General features: G+C 33.4%; 2 protein-coding genes across 2 annotated transcripts in view; one reads left to right on the top strand and one right to left on the bottom strand.

The window, feature by feature from the left end:
* LOC140443161 (uncharacterized) overlaps positions 1-18305 on the top strand; it is a 246682-nt gene extending 228377 nt beyond the window's left edge. The window contains exons 2-4 of the mRNA XM_072534256.1: positions 13638-13816; positions 14947-15030; positions 16520-18305. Coding sequence (XP_072390357.1) covers positions 13638-13816; positions 14947-15030; positions 16520-16713 — 457 coding nt within the window. The 3' untranslated portion in view covers positions 16714-18305. The remainder of the gene's footprint in view (positions 1-13637; positions 13817-14946; positions 15031-16519) is intronic.
* Positions 1958-4279, bottom strand: LOC140443010 (uncharacterized). The gene is made up of 5 exons (XM_072534034.1): positions 3374-4279; positions 3245-3317; positions 2815-3157; positions 2529-2714; positions 1958-2376 (listed from the first exon to the last, which is right to left on the bottom strand). The coding sequence occupies exons 1-5, from the start codon at positions 4192-4194 to the stop codon at positions 1958-1960; spliced, it is 1842 nt and encodes a 613-aa protein (XP_072390135.1). The 5' UTR covers positions 4195-4279.
* Positions 18306-20105: the final 1800 nt, after the last annotated feature.

Here is a 20105-nt window from a genome sequence, read left to right as displayed (position 1 = left end):
GCAAGCACTCCTGACCACGGCGCAGTAGACGAAATTTGATTAAGTCCCCACTTCCATGTGAAACGCATTGTACTATGCATTGAATATTTCCACTTACAATAGAACCTTTCTGCCTTTACGTGAATTTGACTCCGCCTTCGCGCAGCTCCATGGTCAGTAGTGTTTGAACTATCTCTACCTGTATACACAAAACGATTTACCAAATAATGTGTTTTTGCGTCGCATAAACACATGATCTTGATGCCGTACTTGACTGGCTTGACTTTCATGTACATTCTGAAAGGGCATCTACCTCTAAACCCAATCAGCATCTCGCCCACTGTAACATATTCGGAGCAGGTGTAATTTGCTATACTGTTAGATACGAAACAGTTAAACAAATAGGACACTGCTGCAAGTCGATCTCCATTGGCCTTCTTTTACTCTCTTATTTTATAATTGTCAAATCTTATTGCTGTGAGAAGAAATAAGAAGCGTTCTTTCGACATTGTAGCACGAAAAATTGGCCTAACTAAAACACTTGTCGAAAATATCGAATCGACATTCTCATGATTAGACTTTAGTACAGCTGAAAGGTATAAAAGACCCAAAAAAGCAAAAAGTTCACCTTCGTTTAGATGATGGACGATCTACAGGTATCCCCATAATTCACACTGAGCTCGGTAATTTTTCTCTGATTTAAAGGGACTAAATAGTTTTTTTTTCTAAGGCAGGTCCACGAAGACCAGGAAGGTGTGTAATAATGTTCTGAACGCGAGTTTTTGATGGTGCTGGAGCATTTTTAGCTCACTTATATCTTTTCCGTCCATAGTAAAAATTTGTTTCATTATTAGATTGTTTCACATTCGTCGCTGGATAAGCCACTCACGGCAATTTCTGAATATGTGTCGTGATCAGACTGTTTACTTTCACTGTCAGTATCACTGTTATTAGAGTCACTTAAGGCTGTTTTAGCAGTTCAAGCCAACTGCGATTTGAAATGGGCGTATCACTTACTTTTCTACACTGCTTACGCGAGACCATCTTTACTCAGTGCCGCCGGCCGACGGGTAGTTTAATGACAACAAATACATTATTCTCCATTCAAATTAGTTTTAACACGAACTAACTGACCGTACGTTCATGAGATTTGACGTCACGAAGGCGATAACGATGAAACTAAGCCCAATGATGAGTAACACGTTTCACTATTAGATTTCAGTATTTTTAGGCAATTTTCTTTAAAGTTGGAACACGCTTTTCTCGATTATTACTGGACACAGAAAGGTGAAACAAAAATCAACGATTACAGAAAAAAAAACTCTTTCGAGTGATGGGCGTAAAAAGTTTGGTTATAATAGAACGTTAAACAGTATATTCCAATTTTTCAACAGAAGTTTAAAAAAAATAAAAAAAGTAAAACCATCAGTTTAAAGGCAACATAATTTTGAATAACGTGTCCAAATTTCGAGACATTTTGTCAGTAAATAACAGAGAAAACACTGTCTCTAGGTTTTGATGCACCGATAAAACAGCCTTAAAGTGTCTCTCAGGAATTCGAGAAAGTCAAAAACATTATGATTTGTCACCGTACTTCTGCTGAAAGAATGAAAGATTACCCATAAATGATCATATCAATCACTTATTTTGTATTTGCTGTCTTTTTCTATAACAAACATTTGTTATTTATAGAAAAAGACAGCAAATACAAAATAAGTGATTGATATGATCCTTCATGGGTAATCTTTCATTTTTCCGGCTGTATATCTGCCAGATATAACAAAACTAAAGGGACTAAGCATTTTTTATCTTTATAGAGAGTTATAGCGATTGAATGAATAAAACAACCAAATTTATAATAATTTTTAATATCTTAGAAAAAATACATGTTTATAAATTATTATTTGCACACATTGTCTGATAACCTGAAATTAATAGCAAACTAGTAGTTTTTATGTCTAATAAAAAAGTAGAATAGCTACTGTTTTGAAACTAAACTTAAAGATAGCAAGTCAGTTTCTTCAGAACTTGGTTTCTGAATTTTGGTTCTGGTATTTTTCATTTTCTTTTTTGTAGAAAATAGCCTACGTTGCATTTGAATCTTTTTATTATGAGGGACATTGATGTTCGTAGATGCAGGACTGGAAAAATTCAATACAGTTAATGCTGATAGTGTTGGTGCAATTGGCGCAATTGCTTTTTCAAAAACCTCAAGCTGTTGGATAGAAGTAGCGGAATCCAGCAGTTCCAAAAATTTCACTTTTATACTCTCTTTTTTATTATTGAATGTAGCTGTTGAATTTTCTTCTTTTTTACTTATTTCTGTAAGAATACATTCTTCGACTTTATTTTTAGAAATATCAGTAGGGGGTTGATTTCCACTGTTGGACTCTAAAACTACAAACAGAACTATATTAACAAACAAAACCAATATCCGTACTTCTTTAACCTTCAATAACATTAAAATCAATTGTCAATCCAGAACCATAAATTAAATGTGAGTTGCAGCAAATAAAAATATGTGTTAGTTATATTACTATTGTTTTTACCTTGTAAATTTTCTTGGTTTTCAAAATGTAAACCTCTGTATCTGCACAAGAGGTGAATGTGTTTACACATATTCCATTTGATAGCAGAATCTATGCAGGAACACCTGTATCGGTGTATACATGAGCCACATTCAGTACAAAATATCTCACATTTGCAGTTTATTTCATTTTCTTCTACTGTATATACTTCATACTTTCTAGAGGAAGCAATTCTCCAACCATTGCTAGCATTGCAAGCTAATTTTGTGACGTATGCGCAATTCTTTGATTTTATTGCAAATTTTACCTTTATGTAAGACTATTAATGAATCAAACAGTTTGTCCCTGACGAATTTCATTATTGCTAAAATGGCTTTATCCAAACGTTTAACGGTTTTTCCATTTAAATATAAATACTTCAGTGTTCTGTGCATACGCTCTATGTGCATATTAGTATTTAAACCTGTATGCATCCTGTAACAATATGCCCACAATTCTGATTTATTGGCATAATAACTTTTAAAATAATGCAAAAAGGGATGAAGATCAGGATCATTTTCCAATTGGCACTGAAACTCTTTTAACATTATCGAAAATGTGGGTACATCTGTTTCTTGTAAAATTATACGCAGTTGTTTGTATACCAGCACCTACAATACATACAGTTATTAATAAATTATATGGTTGTACTAGCATTTATAATTTTGAATTATATTTATTCACCAAAGTGTACAAACCTGTTTTTCTTTGGTGGTAATTTTATACAAATTATTTCGCCATGCTCGATCCAAGTGCCAAGTACAATACAGTCTAAAAAAAGAACGAAATTACTCTTAATTATTTAAATAATAACTTTGATAACTAACCTATGCTCAGGAAGAGTCATCACTTGTATCCATGCATTATAAAATGAATCTGCTAGGTCAGACATGAAATTTTCACAGGATATTAGTCCTACTTTTTCTTTTATGGCGGAGAAAAATACAGTAAGGACTTCTTGATCTCTTCTGTTGGATATTAGAAATGCGCATGGAAATCCTTGTCTTAAATTATCCAACACTAAAACAGTATTCAGCTCAAACCCATATCCATTTGTTCCATGTGTACCATCTACACATACACAGTCCGAACCATATTTACACATTATCTCAGCTTGTGCGTCAGTCATAATAATTAAAACAAAGTCGTTAGACTTCAAGAATGGATATTTTTCATTAGTGGTTTCTTGTGCTTTGTAAAATAAAACATTTCCAGTCGCCTCCATGTCTTTTACCCATGCATCCACACTAATTCCATCAACTTTGTGGTGCCCTGAAGATGTATTTAAATTATATGCACATTCGATGTTGTACAAATCTTTTTTTGTAAGAAGATGCAATCGTTCTAACTCAGAATTTCGAACAGAGTCACGCACTTCATCTAAAATAGTTGAAAATGGAATTCTCAAGGCAATTTTTTCAGCAATAGACTGACGTTCAGATACACTTAGAAATAACTGTCCAATATCAGTTTGATGTCCAATGTGTGTTTTTATAAAATTGACTTCAACTTTTTCTGCCAAATCAACCACAACCGTGAAACCTGCTGGGCAAAATCCACCAATTTTTATACTGCCTTTCATTTTTAAGTGCCTCTTTCCTTTGCTTTCAGAATTAAAGCAGCCTGACCGATGACACAGAAACTTCATTGTCTTGTGAGTCTTTGCGGAAAAGTTCTCTACTTTAACGTATTTGGTTTTTGTACTACTTTCAATAGAATATTTCCACTCCTGAAAAGAGGCTAAATTGGAAAATTGAAGTCTTTCACTTTCTAGGATTAGGTTGTGTTCTTCTTGAAAGTGAGTGTGCAATTCTGCAACATAACTTGAATGAAAATTACACAAAGGACACTTCTTAGAATCTTTGTTAATTTTGCTATCTTCCGTTGAAGTGTCTACAACATTTTTGTGAGTTTTTTTCATGATAACGTAAATGTTTTTTGTGGTTGAAATTGTTACCACATATTCTACATTAAAAATTGTAATTTACTACTTCCACCTGCACTAATTCTGGGTGAAACTTCTTAATATGTTTGTGTAAATTTGAGGTATTTAAGAATACTTTTTTACAGTTTTTGCACTCGCAATCCATTTTCTTTTTTCTTTCACGGGGTCTCGCAACGAAATACAAAATTGAAATTCAAATTCAAATTCAGCTAAATAACACAAATTGATCAATGCGACTGCGCAGTAGATTTATTTGTAATTGGTTAGGATCGCTATCTTGTCACTTGTTGCCAACTCACAATAAGATAATATTTATAATATGTAAAATAATAAAACTGTGTATTCAAAACAATTAAACATAACTCCTTGTTTGTGTGAACAATCTGAGAACGTTTCGTGATATGAGAAATGAGAACTGTTACATTCAAACCTGTACATAATTTGAATGACGCGCCACACACAAAATCAAGTGCAATTGGATTGGTCAGGATTATCCTGACCTGCCAACGGCTAGACGCTAGTCTTAATTGGGAGAATACATGGAATAACAAGATCGTTTGCCAAACTGTCTACCAGTGGAGCACGAAATTAAATCCTGGTGGCAAATTTGACCCCACGATTGTAGTTTAGGGTTAAGACAAATCCAGAAGTCTTCATCATTAGGAAGACCTCCCAAAAGAAATAATGAATTGTAGTAAAGAAAGATTGTGTAACTAAAAAAGCAAAAAAATGTTTTCAGTATGCTGTTTTAATACTTTATTTAATACTTTATTTAAAACGAGATCTCTTTTTTCACAGTTTGGTCTTGCATTAAACTATAAATATTTTTTAAATTTGAATATTCCATAAACTTTCATTTTCCTAATTAGGAAATACCACAAACAACAATAACCAAAAACTAAACAAATACCAAATCAATTAGTGTAGAATAAATGTTATAATAAAAGAAATCGCTGGCTATAAATGCTCACGTTTTCCTCTTATTTCTTGGTATGATTGAGAGATATCTGCAGAAACCGTGACAGATATTCGACTTTCAAATGAAAACAATCAACACACTTTAACTTGTATTTAGAACAACTTAGGCATAACTCGACTAAAAACAACCACAATAAAGTATAAGGCCTTATAAAAAGTAATGTCACCATGCGAGCATGCAAAAATGCAGGCAACTGTTCACGGCACGGCATTCTCATTTTCCATTCTCCGTAAGTAATTTTCTTTCTTGCTTTATTTGTCTTTCGAGATGCTCTCAATCATGTCGGCAGACTCGTCCCGTTATAATAAATTATATTCTTAGATTGTTTTACTTAAAAAGCGAAAATCGAATCAAAATAGCTCGAATGTTTTTATGCAAATATTTGTGCATCGTGCAGATCTTTGCCAGTTATTTTCTATAATATATACTTACCTCTAAAAAGGTTGAGATGAAGGAATTAAATTGAAGACCCTGGTGCAAAAACCGGCTACGTGCAGTTCTTATAAGTTTCGGAAAAATGAAAAAAACGTTTAGATCACGTAATTGTATAAAATTTATTAATTTTATATTTTCTGTGGAAAACAAAAATCAAAGGATTTTATATGTAGTACTTTTTGAATTTCAATTTTTGAAAATAAAGTTATTTTTTCCACGTGGACGGTTTTTGCTCCCAAAATCTAGAAAAACTGAAAATTTAAGGAAAATACATGAGGAAAAAACTAAAATATCAAGTATATACAAAAAATATTTTTTAAAGTAAAACATTACAAAAATGATGTGATGTTTCCATAAAATACAAAATGGTGGATAAATATAGTGTATTTTAGTCATAATCACTATCTGCATCATTTTGTTCTGGTGTAATAGCGTCGAAAAAGGAAGATAAGCAGGAGGTACATATTGTTGTATTATTGGTATAATACTGTTGTATTTCTTGTATTTAAGTGAGAGTTTTTCTATATATGCAAATGAAATCGTATTTAGGTCTATGAATGTACCATCATCATCATTTGGCTCTAGAACTCTATGTGAGTCTTGGCCGCGTTTACTATTTCCCTATATTGTTGTCGGTCCTGAGCAGCTATTTCCCATTGCTGTATTCCCATTTTGCATAGATCACTGGCTACTGCGTCCTTCCAACTCTTCCTTGGGCGACCAACTGATCTTCTGCCATCGGGCCTTTCCCAGAATGTGGCGTTCAGGAGTCTTTCGTCACTCGATCTTAGTACGTGGCTTGCCAATCTTATTCGGTTTGCTTTAATGTAGCCTACTATGTTTTCATCTCCATATACTGTCTGGAGTTCATCATTGTGTCTTCTTCTCCATTCTCCTCTTGTCTCTTCTCTGCAAGGCCCATAGATAGTCCGCAGTATCTTTCTTTCCAGTACCAGTAATTTTGTCGTTTCCCGCTAGTTCAGAGTCTCGCTTCCATAAGTTATTGTGGGACGAATTATTGTCTTGTACACTCTTATTTTTGCTGGTATTGATAGGATTTTTGATTTAAGTACGGTCATTAATGAGTAATATGCCCTGTTTTCTGCAATGATCCTGGCTGCCACGTCCTTTTCATATTTATTTTCAGATGTTATGATCGCTCCCAGGTACTTGAATTCTTTAACGACTTTAAAGTTGTATTCATTAATTGTTTTGTCTAACCCTTGGTCTTGGGTTCTTCGTAACCACCATGTACTTGGTCTTGTCTTCGTTGACCTTCAGACGAACTTTCTTGGTTCCGTTTTCGATTAGGGTGAAAACTTCTTTTGCATCTCTGGTGGATTGTGCAATTGTGTCCACGTCATCCGCAAACGCCAATAGTATTTTTGATCCCTGGGCGGCAAATCCATTTGTCAGTTGTGGTTGAGCTTTCCTTACCGCATGTTCCAGTGCAAAATTAAATAGCAAGGGGCAAGAGGATCTCCTTGTCTAAGCCCGGTGTCAATGAGGAATTCCTCCGATGTAATGCTACCAATTCTGATCCGTGCGGAAGCATTATCTGTGCTCACCTGTGCTAATCGTACCAGATTTCCAGGTACTCCCATTTCTACTATGGTCTCCCACAACGCTTCTCTGCCAACAGAATCGTAAGCTTGTTTAAAGTCCTCGAAGATTTGGTGTACATCTCGTTTGAATTCCCTATGAATGCACCTGGGATTTTAAATAAAGGGTAACAGGTTACACACCTAGGATTGTGAGATTCTGTAACGCACACATATTCTAGCATTGTAGAATCATAAATACATATTCTGTACTTGGATATTGTAAATGGTTTTTTCGTGACAACTGAAGTCTTTTTAAAGTGTACCTCCAAAAATGAGTTAACATCAAAAATCATTTCTTGTGTAACACGTTCAACAACAAACTTTTTACCGCAGCTTTCTACCATAGCCATAGAGTACCACCCTTCAGGCAAATTTAATATTTCTTCTTTGCGCTTTTTTTGTTCTATAGTACCAAAGTCACGATTACATGGTAGAAAGCTGTGACCTAGCTCTGCAAAATGATGTACTATTTTTAAAAATCGTTTATTATTAACTAAAACTGTTAACAAATGAACCATTACAGCATTTTTGTTTTGCTCAGCGCAGTTGTCAGAAAATATATATAAAAGGTTTTTACTTAGTCGTATATATATTTTTTAATAAAATGCCATAAATACGAGGTAGTCTCTATGCAACCCTTTTTTGATATAAGTAGTTTCATCTTACATGTAATTAACCGACTGATTTTTTTTGCACGAATGGAATAGTTGATTATATACCAAAATCTGCCGTTCATAAAATATCTCCCCTGTTGTTGAGACGGGTACAGGTAGATTTTGTAGGTAGTCAAAACAGATTGTTTCAATAGATGGGTCAACTTTTGCCAGCTCTGTTTTTTCTTTAAGGTCATTATAAAAGGCTTGCGCTTTTCGCAAGTGAAGTTGTTTTTGAACTTTCAACCTATTATTTTCTTCCTCAGTTGAGGCAGACTCTATCTGCACTTTCAATGCATCGCAAGTTGAGTACGTGTCAGTTCTTGGATATCCAAAGACAGGTTAAAATTTTCTTTAAAATATCTATAATAGAAATCATAAGTTATTTTAGGATTAATTTTTTTGTGCTTCATTAACAAAGTGTATTGTTCTGACTCGTACTTCTGCAAATAAAGTTCATGCATTCTTTTTACGTTAAGATCGGCTGGAAGGTATCTTTTTTACGACTCGTTACGAGAATAATGGTACTTGCGTAAAAGAAAGCTTTTAATGTGCTCATTGAGAGTAGCGACTATCTCATCTGGTATTTTATTAGGCCGATTATGATGCTTTTCCCTTGAATCTTTGTCAGGTAGGTTTCCAGTAGCTCGAAAATTTAAAATTTTTTGAATTTGACTTTTAGTAATACGACAAAGTAAAAAACTTTTTGTTCGTACTTTCATATGGTACTTATATGAAATTTTTTTCGTTTCGGTAATGGTAGCCTTTCTCCTTCTAGATACTTTTTTTAAATCCAAAAGCGCACCTACATAACTATCCTGAATATTTTTATCCCCCATTGTATAAAATTTTGTTAAAAATTTCTTCTTTTTCCAGCTCTGTAAAGTTATCGAAACACTCATTCTTACATGTGCATCTAAGTCCCTGCCTTTTCTGAGGAATAACTATTCCCTTCGTAGTGACGTACTGCTGACCACTATTCCTTGCCAGCTTACGCCTGTTTTGTTTCCATCCTGAAGGTAAACGCTTTAGTTTTTTTGACCTTATGGATGCATCAGTTTTGGTATTATCTAAAAAAAATTAAAAAAATATACAGAGCGCATGGTAAAACCCAAAAATACGTCTAACTACGTCTACTTTTTCTACGAAACAAGGAACAAAATTGTTTTTTTCTGTTTTTGTTTTTTTTAACCCCCGATGTAAAACGGAGTGAGGTTATAATTTATTTTAATGTGTGTAAGTGTGCAGTATGTATCTGTCTGTGTCATGGTAGCTCCTAAACGGATAAACCGATTTTGCTTTAGTTTTTTTAATTTGAAAGATCATTTACTCAAAAGTGTAAAATATCTACCTATTGTTAGTTCTGATTCAAGAAATTCGGTTCAGCCGTTTAGAAGTTATGAACGGTTAAAAAAAGGCATGATTCTTACCTTCATTGTTTTCGCTGCTGGAGGAGTCACTGGTGGAATCGCTTTCTGCAGTAATATGCTTGTTTTTGAACTCACGTCTTGTGATTCCAGAATAACTAGGAGTAGCTGGTTCTACTTATGTAAAAACCATTAAACAGCCTTAGATAAATACTAAAACCAAAAAAAGAACCAAAACATTTACTCACTGTATTTTCTGGCCAGTATCACTTTCCAATACCTATTCAGGATCATCATCACTATTATCACCAAAATGATCACTTTCGCTGCCAGAAACACTCCCAAAACTACTCATCTTTAACAAGTTTAAAACTACTCATCTTTAACAAGTTTTAGCCGCTTTTTGCGATCAATAGAATCGATTTTCTCAATAAAATTACAAATTGCTTGGCGCAAGAATGAGTCACTTAAGGATAGGCAACCAACTATACATTATACGTGGACGGCTCATGCAGCAAACGATGCTGAGTATTTTTTGAGTCAAAATCAGCGAAAATCTCATTTTTTTGCACCAAGCCCTTCAATTATCGTCAAGGATATTCACTTGTGTTGACGAAACAGGTAAGGTACATTCACAAATACAGTGCATTGACTTATGCGTAATTTTGTTAAGCGGTAAACCAAGCAATAAACACAGTAGGGGTTTTAGAATGAAAGTCTCTTAAAAGGGCCGTGCTAAGCCTACGAATTTTATATATCGGAAGATATACATATAGAATTAGATTTATATAATCATTACCAATTTTTATAAAAAAAATTAGGCATTTGAATATACAAAATTGAAGAAATAAAACATAAAATATTTATTAAATAATAATTAAGTAAATATTTAGTTACAAAATTATAATACAGCTATACCAAAATATGTATTAATGTGTGTATTAACATCTGCTAAATTAATTACAATATTTTAAAAATTAAAATGATGAATTGGTTGCACATATGATGAAATGAAAGATCAATCCACTTTGGCATTCGAACAAACCAATCGCCGAAGCATTTATGCCAGTTCGAAATAGGTATATGAGAAATAAGATTGCTGTATGCTTTGACCGCCTAATCTGACGTCTTAAAACGTATAAGGCGTCAGGTAATTGTTTTTCATTCAGGCGCAAAGGAAGGATGGACTTCAAAAGAAAATTACACGCCGCTAGGTCAGGACTGTAGGGAGGATGGCTCACCAAATCGATGTTTTTCGTCTTCAAATACTCTGACGTTATATATAGGACATGTCAGAGTTGGCATTGTCCTGATGTAAGAGGGTATGATGGTTCTGGTTGTTTTTTCGGAGTTTATGAATGGCTTCTGGCAAACAAATGGTTTTATACCATTTAGTATTGATGGTTCTACCATTATCTGAAATTGTATCAACACGTCCGTTAAATCGTTTGAGTATGTCTAGTCTTGTAGACAACAGTCAAATTTTATTAACAATACAATGACTGCACGCTTTTCTTACCACCAAATGATAATGCAAAATTATTTATCATTGACTCATGTCTAGTTTAATGATGCAAAAATATTATGATAGGTAACATGTTGATCTGTTTCAATTATGCCGTACACAGCATCAATGTTTTTTTGGGACAATAGCTGTAGATGGACATCCTTCACGGAATTCGCCATTGAAGCTGGTGGGTCCACGCTTCAATTGTTAAAACCATTCGTGAGCAATACATGGGTCTGGTGCTTTATCAAGAAAATCGAGCATGCATTGTTGTTTAGAACAAATTTAAAATCGTATAAAATCATGGCACGAAAATTTTCAAAAGAGATTTTTATTTTTTAAAGAAATTGATTTCTTTGAAAATTTGTTTCTGCTAAACCACTTCCTCTAGATGGCTCCTTTGTTGTAAGCCTCGTATTTATTTCGAGTATAAGAGTACCAAAAAAGTGGTAGTTATATCCGGTCGCAAAAAGTAAAGTAAGTTACGGGCACCAAAGGATGACCGATTATAATTGACCATATGAAATTAACAGGGCTCACGTACCATGAAACAATATGTGCACGTAATTCTTTTCGCCGTGCATACTCACTGTGCATATTTACTCAGTTGTTACGGGGCTAATTTGTGCTGCATGGCACTCTTATGAATTTTATTTTAAAAGCACCTACTCACTGTTACTAATTACAAGTTTCAAGAAAAATGAGTACTAGCCATGATGATTAGAGCAGTAACTGTGATTATATGTTAGAGTGCAATCATAAGCGTATCAGGAGAATACTAATCTCGAGATATGGATATAATATAGTTTATACTTTTTACAATTAAAATCTTATATATATATATATATATATATATATATATATATATATATATATATATATATATTCTTGTGGTATTAAAAATTGAAGGGTAAAAATATTAAATGTACGATGAAATCAATATTTCAAAGATTATAGAAAATAAAAAACATACTCCGAGCTGCCTGGAATTAACCGAAGGTAATCTTAGTCATAAATAATCTTTTGTATAAATATAACAAGTGAAATAGTGCGGGTACAATGACGAGAAGTTAACGATGGTTTTTCCCCATAAGCCATAAAGTGTTCCGTAAGCCGGATTTGCGCCATGAAAAGGACAATAGAAATAGTTAATAAATAAATGATTGTTCGGAATATGTAAATACCCAGTAGAAATTAAGTGACCTTGTAGAAATAATATGAATTAGGAAAGTTTGTAGGTATTTCTGATTTTATGTGGGAGTGGTATGCAAATTTCTGATTGGCCGAGAATTTGGAAAGTGGTGATGGTTGTGTATAATGAGAGGTTGGATGAATGGATAGAGGAGATGAGAGAGTCAGTTAGTTCGAGTTTCTTAAAGTGAATGGTTGGTTTTCGAGGTGGTATCCAAGGGTAGTAAGTGATAAAGAATAAGTTGTGAGTTGGTGAAGTAATTGTGTCCGACGGTAGCTGATCTGGTACAAATTTGTAAGTAAACTTTTCCTACTTGTATTCTACGTATCGCTGTTTATTTCGGAACGAAAGATTAAGTTTGGCGAGAGGAAAAGAGGCTGGCATCATTGGAAAGGTACGTGCATTCGAAGGAGAGCATTGAAGACACTAAATTGCAATATCTTGTTTAATATTGCCAATTACATAGGAGGCTGCTGGGAACTGATAGTTCATTTTGCATGGAACAAGGAATTGGACAACTCAAGGCAGAGGAAGCGTTTCAACGGGAGAAACATTCATAATATATTAAATTTGAGAATTTTGGGTAAAAAAATATTATATCATATTAGTAACGTGTGCATAAGTTGTCGATAGTCGAGATCAAATTTGTTCTGAGAGGGGACACGGAGCTGTGGAGAGAATTGGATAATTCATACAAATTTTTCTTGGTACAATCGTTATATCAAAATTGCATTAGGAAGGACACTGAATATTATTTGATTTGTTTATGTAGAATAATAAGCTGTATCTTAGATTGTAGTTGTGTTATATTATCCATGCATTATTGAAGGTTCACGTACGTAGAACGAATTTTGTTTGATAAACATTGTATGCTAATAATTTTTGGAGGTATTTTAATCAGTTTATTTTATTACATTATTTTTATATCATATTATGTTGTTTTATTCCGTTATTCTTTGGACCTAACCCATCAATGTAAAGTATAGATATTGAAGCACGAGTAAAACCTGAGATAACAAAATTGAAAGGTGTGATATAAATCATCAATCAAAAATTTTAATAATGTTTTATATATATATATATATATATATATATATATATATATATATATATTTACACAGAGTTTTTTATTAAATCTTGCAAAGTACTTTCGCTCTCAGAGCATCTAGTCAAAATTTTAGGCTATCCAATAATTTTAGGAATCTCATAAATATTAAATAATACATTTATACAACACTAGACAAAGGACAAACAGTTTTAAAATAATTTTAAATTTGAAGAAGCTACATAGTGGGTGACAGCAGGAGAGAGAATTTCTCTCTCCTGCTGTCACATACTTCCTTATGTAACTATACTCTTATACTTCCTGATTTATAAATAATAGTTCTGATATTGTTTTATTTTTCCAGAGTTTCCAACCAAAGCAGTGAAATCTTCAATGTGCTATGTACCCCACCAAACAGTAACAAAACAAACGGCCATACTACACCAAGAAGATCCCTACAAAGTAACGATTCCTTCAACAAACTATTTGGCTCACCCGAAAACAAGAGACCTCACCCCAGAAGAGGATCGTTGACTAAACAAGGTAATATTTTAAGTTAAGTTATATAGTTAGAACGTATGTTTCTGGTACCTAAAAGAAGTTTAGCCCCTTGTACTTAAGTAACTTAAGATAGTGTATCGAATAGCAATTTATAAATGGGTAAAAATAAATATGAACATGTCTTTAAAAATGCAAATATATATTGAATCCTCATTTTTAATAGTAATGCTCTCGTAAGACGTCGACAACTAGTCGAATATTTTTTTTTATCTAATGCTACTCGAAATATTGATCTGGTACTAACTTCATAAGGCTTCTTGACAGGACACTGTCAGTGACAGTCATCGTTGGAATGCGTTTAACAAGGCGGCTGTGATAAGAAGAATTATCGACTACTATGACCTAGTTACTACTTACACACTGGAGAATGTTCTCCAAGCATATGGAGTTAATGTCTTTCTGATAGTCCCTGGTTTTCTTTCAAACGTGCCATTTTGCAGAAAACTATTGTCGCAGCCAATACGGGCGACAATTAGATGCTGGCCCTTACTTGTCCTCTAAATTAAAAAATTATGTTAACCTGTAAATGTTTACCAATTGGCCCTTCGTGCCAATTTATAAAAATTTACATTTTAACATAATTTCTTAATTAATAATTTTTTTTAAAGAGATTACCGTATTGGGAGTCAAAACACCAAACTAATATAAAATATTACATATCAATAAATTGCAGTTTATTCCTTTATAAATAAAATGATTTTAATGAGAATATAAGAAGTTCACGAAATGACAAAGGTACCTACAGGGATATCACGATGGAATTAATTTTTAATAACATAATTGAACCATAAAAAAAATAATGAAATAAGGACAACGCTAAAATTGTGGTGTATAGTTCATGTTTTACGGTGTTAGATTTCGTTTTTGAGAGTGTCACCCTCTCGAGTATACTGTTGAACTATAGTAGAATTATTCATGGTATTTTGGTTTCCCTTGACTGGTACATGCTGCGTAAAAAAGCCCGTTAAGGTCTCAAAGTTGTAACGTTAATTAAAAATTTGTTATTTCAATTTTTATCGGATTACGTAAAAAAAATGGAATTACTTTTATTTTACAATATAATATTTTTTATATATTAACTTAATTATATAATATATATTGTGTATTTCCAGATGTAAACAACCGCAATCCAGTAACAGGGAATGGAGTGATGTCTTGGGACTGCAAATTATCCAAAACTTCAAAAGTTTACACAGGTATTGTACAAAAAGTTCTTTTAGGTAGAAACTAACACAAAAATGTATAGATTTGTATAGATAAAAGAGCTCCTTATCATATTAGTTAGACCAACGTTAGATTGATAAGAAAATTAAATTTTAGAGAACAAAAATAAAAGCGCAGCTAAAATAAAATGAAATGTGATCCTCAGTCAAAAAAGGTTTCGTTACAGCTGCACAATTTATGAATTCAGTTGCTTTAAACGCTGTCCTTCGCTAGCTTCTCTCAGATAATCTACGAACACCCTCACTTGTTGCTCTGTGCAAATCTTCTGCCCTCTTGACCCACCCAACCGTGCTATAGAGTGAAAACGATCCCACCTTTTTTTGATTTTCCATATGCACACATTCAAATCTGCAGCAAGTTTCCTTATTTGGCAAATCCGTACGCCACTGTGATTTAACAGTATTCTTCTTCTTATGGTGCCCTATCCAATTAGTGGATGTTGGCGACAATTCTGACATACTCCTCTCGGTCTTGTGTGGCTCTAAAGAGTGCATGGGCATCGAGGTTTGTCCAATCCCTTATGTTTTTAAGCCATGAGTATTTGTTTCTTCTGATGCACCGTTTTCCTTCTATCTTCCCTTCCATAATAAGCTTTAAGAACTGGTACTTGGAATTTCGAAATATATGACCCAGATAAGCAGTTTTCTTCCTTTTATTATTGGAAGCAATTCTCGTTCTCTGCCCATTTGATTTAATACTTCGACATTTGTTATGTGATCTGTCCAGGGCATTAAGTAGTCTTCTAAATACCCACATTTCAAGGGCCTCCAATCGGTTCATCACATTGGCCTTTATGGTCCAGGTTTCTACACCATATAGCAGTATGGAGTAATTTAACATTTTACAAAGTGATATCGAAGCGTTAAGTTAAGGCTGCTGTTGCTTAGCAAGGTTCTCATATTAGTAAATGCTGTTCTGGCTTGCTCAATCCTGCTACGTATCTTCCGTTACCCAACTACCGAGATATCTGAACTTGGGGACCTTTTGGATGTTTTTATTGTTTACTCTTATATTTAATTGCATATTTCGTTTTCTGCTAACCACCATTACCTTCGTCTTGTCTATATTAATCTTCAAGCCCAATCGTCTCCTTCAGTGTTTATTCTATCTATTAGTCGTTGTAGCGCTTCTTGGCTATCAGCTATTATGACTGTGTCATCAGCATAGCGAAGATTACTAATAGTCTGTCCATTGATTTTGATTCCATCTTCATGTCACTTAAGGCTCTATCGAAAATCGTTTCAGAGTAAAAATTAAAAAGGAGGGGTGAGTGATAGAGCACAACCCTGTTGTACACCTTTTTCTATTGAGAAATATATATATATATCATATAAGAGAACCTTAAGATTCTAATAAATAATAAAAATATATAATATTTTATAAATTTTCAAAACATATATTTTCTTAATCTCCCTTAAATTTTTGTAAACGTGTATCGTTTCAATTATTTTTCTTTTACAGAACGCAATCCAGTAACTGGAGAAACCTACACGATCGTCAGTCCCGCTACTACCCCTACCAAACCCATGACAAACGGATTTACAAACGGCACATCCACCCCTTCACTGAACGGAAATTCAACTCCCTTGACGAACGGAAATGCAAACTCCCTAACCAACGGAAATGGAATCCATACACCTAACGGAAACGTGTAAATTCGAAAAATCCTTCTTAAAAAAACAAGGAATCCTTTTGTATTCATTTCCGATGGAAACTTGAGTATTCTTTGCTTCAATTTCTCCACGGCGTGTACTGAAAAGTATCAGTTTTTATTCAAATGTTTTAAACTAAGCTAAATTAAATACACATCCGGAAAAAACAATGTTTTCGTAAATAAATATAATAGAAATAGTTTTGAGGTTATATCATGTAAGGTGGCATTTTAATTGAATATATCTAAGCGATTAAGATTGGAATTGAATAAACGTTCAGAAAATACACCGAAATAAAAATAAAAACTACACGATAAAATCTCATAATTTTAGTTTAATAATATTTTTAGTAGGTAGATTTCTTGACAGTTGACGGAAAGATCGTGATATAACTGAGTTACTTTACAACTTAACTATAAAAATAAAGAACGATTGCATACAGAGTTCCTTTTTGGTCTATTTGTTCAGAAAAACAAAAACGCGATTACAACTTCTTAAAATAATAAAATATATCTGTATGACAGACTAAATAAGAAACAACAGTGAGTTGTTTATAAAACTGGCGTTTGGAAAGAATATTTTAAGAAATTTACAATGTCCTTTTATTGTTACAGTTGGCAAATTTCTTGATAGTTGATAGCAAAACTTGTCACACAAGTCGGGAACCAACAGTTATCTGGGACATTCAATGAAGTGGTTGAATATACCTACCACGTTTTATTTATCGTTCAATTAAAACTAAAAATGAATTTAAATATAATATAACCTCATCAACAAATATATACCTATCCGATTTCAACCGATACTTTTCAGTACATGCTCTAAACTTTACCAAAACAACATTCATGTATTAACTTATCACTTCCTTCATATTGCATTTAACTTGTTTTCATTCGTCTTGTTAGTAAATAATAATACATTTTCATAATTTTAATTTGTATGTTGTATTAGTTCCGTACAACTTTAATTTGGTGATTAACGATACAAGAATATGTAGACACAGAATACAAATATTCTGTAGTGTAGGTTCACGAATATTACTGTAGCTGTCAAATGTCATCTTGACACCACAATAACTGTCATACTGCAAGCAAAAACCAGCAACATGTCATTGCTAGTTTGTGACCACGGAGCAATAACACTATGTCACCGAAGCAACAAGTTTAGTATTAATATATATTGTAAAGGTAGTCAACAAAGTAATTGTTCTTCACCCAACTTAAACTAGAACTTGTTAATGCCAAATTAAAAGTCTGTAGTGGCGTTTTCCTTGGCTTATTATAACGGTAAACCAATTAGTATTCCGAACCAAATTAGCAATTTTTAGAAACTTTAATATATAGGTTACATATTATATATTATAAGGTTGAAAAATGTACTATTGAAGCACTAATAAATAATGAACAAGTATTTATCAAGTGCGCATGCCTTTAGATAGTTCTCTTTGATCCTAATTCTTAAGCATATTATCGTTTTTGTTAACTTTTAATTTATGTATAATTTTAGTGTATTTCTCATCATGTTTATAATTATTTAGACGATATATCTAGTGTTGAGTTTATATAATCTAGGAAATATAGACGTTTTATACCTAACGTAGTTTTTATTTCATCCTTATAATAATTAACAGCATTACTTCGCTACCGAGAACTAACTAAACATCAGGAATGCTTTCTTTACACATAAAGATATTTATATATACACATGGAGGATGAAGATCGAGAATATACTGCATTCGAATATTGAGTCGAAAAAAGACAAGAAATTTTATATGACTCAGACGAGAAGAAGTATGTAATGTATTCTTACAAGAATAAAATAAGAGAGTAAAAGATTCTTAAATCAATATGTGAAAATACAATCTAAGAAATCAGATATAAATGATGAATGGACGAATTTGAAAACATATATCGAAAAAGCAGGTTATGAAACCCTAGCCGCTTTTAGGGCAAACAAATCAATGATAGATTCACACTGAGACAGCTTCTAGAGAATGGATAGGTATTTAACAGATCCATGGATAAACTGGAACAACACTGGAAAACGTATGCCCAACAACTCTATGCAGAGAATAACCAGTAAAATTTTGTATACAAATATAAAAGCGAATCTTCTCCAAACCTACTTAAATCAGAAATCCTAAAGGTAATAAAACAAAGTAAGTAAGCAAAGATAGCAGTAATTGAAATATATCTAGAAGTAATAAGACTGCTAGATGACAAGAATATGGATACTCTTGTAGAAGAAACATCTGTGAGATGAGTAAAATGCCGCAAGACTGATTCCAGTCTGCCTTTATACCTATTCCTAAGAAACCTAACGAAAAAAACTGTGACCAGTTCCAAATGATGACTCTATTAAGTCAGGTCCGAAAACTGTTTGAAGATAGTACATACAACACATGTGAAATAGACATTGATCCTACTCACTTTGGATTTAGGCAAGGCTTCAGCATGCATGAAGCACTCTTCAGTTTGACTGTATGGCTTCAAAAATGCAGAGACCAGCCCAAAGACGTTTTCTTATGCTTCATTAATGACCAGAAAGCGTTCGACTGTGTCACACATACGGAACTAATAAAACTGCTATAAGGTAGAATGTTAAACCAGAATGACTTTAGATTCCTTACGAACCCCTACCTAAATCAAACAGCGATACCTCGATAAGTGGATATGAAACTACACAGAACTTCTCAGTAGAGACAGGCGTAAGACAGGGTTGCGTTTTGTCTTCCTTACTATGAGTATTTAATCATTACTCTGAAGTAATTTTTCAAAGAGCCTTGAGAGATACCGAGGATGTTATAAAGATTAATCGGCAGATTGTTAATAACTTTTGCTTTGTCGATAACGCAGTCATAATAGTTGACAGTCAAGTAGCACTACAACCTCTTATCTACAAAATAAATACAGAAGAATGATTTGGTTTCAAAATGTACACAGATAACACAAAACTAATGGTGGTTAGTAGAACACCGAATATACATTTGAGTCAAGAGTATGATATTAATCAAGTCTCCAAGTTCAAATATCTCGGAAGCTAAATAACTGAGAACCTTGACCCCAGACACAGAGATCCGTAGCAGAATTGAAAAGGTAATAGCAACATTTATGACTATGAGAACTCTGCTTAGCACCAAGAGCCTTAATTTAACGGTACGGTTTTGTAAACTACTACATTTACTTAGTGCTGCTGTCTGAGGTGGAAACTTGGACAATAAAAGCTAACCTCAAGAATCGCCTTAAGACCTTTGAAATGTGGGAGTTCAGGAGAATCATTAAAATTCCGTGGAAGAATCATATAACCAACGCCGAAGTATTACTTTAACAGCCTATCTGGGTCACATATTTAGGAATTCCAAATATCAATTTGATTATGGAGGGGAAATTGAATTA

Source organism: Diabrotica undecimpunctata, chromosome 6, assembly GCF_040954645.1.
Source record: "Diabrotica undecimpunctata isolate CICGRU chromosome 6, icDiaUnde3, whole genome shotgun sequence".
Taxonomy (NCBI): Eukaryota; Metazoa; Arthropoda; class Insecta; order Coleoptera; family Chrysomelidae; genus Diabrotica; species Diabrotica undecimpunctata.
This window is presented reverse-complemented; position numbering and strand designations above follow the sequence as displayed.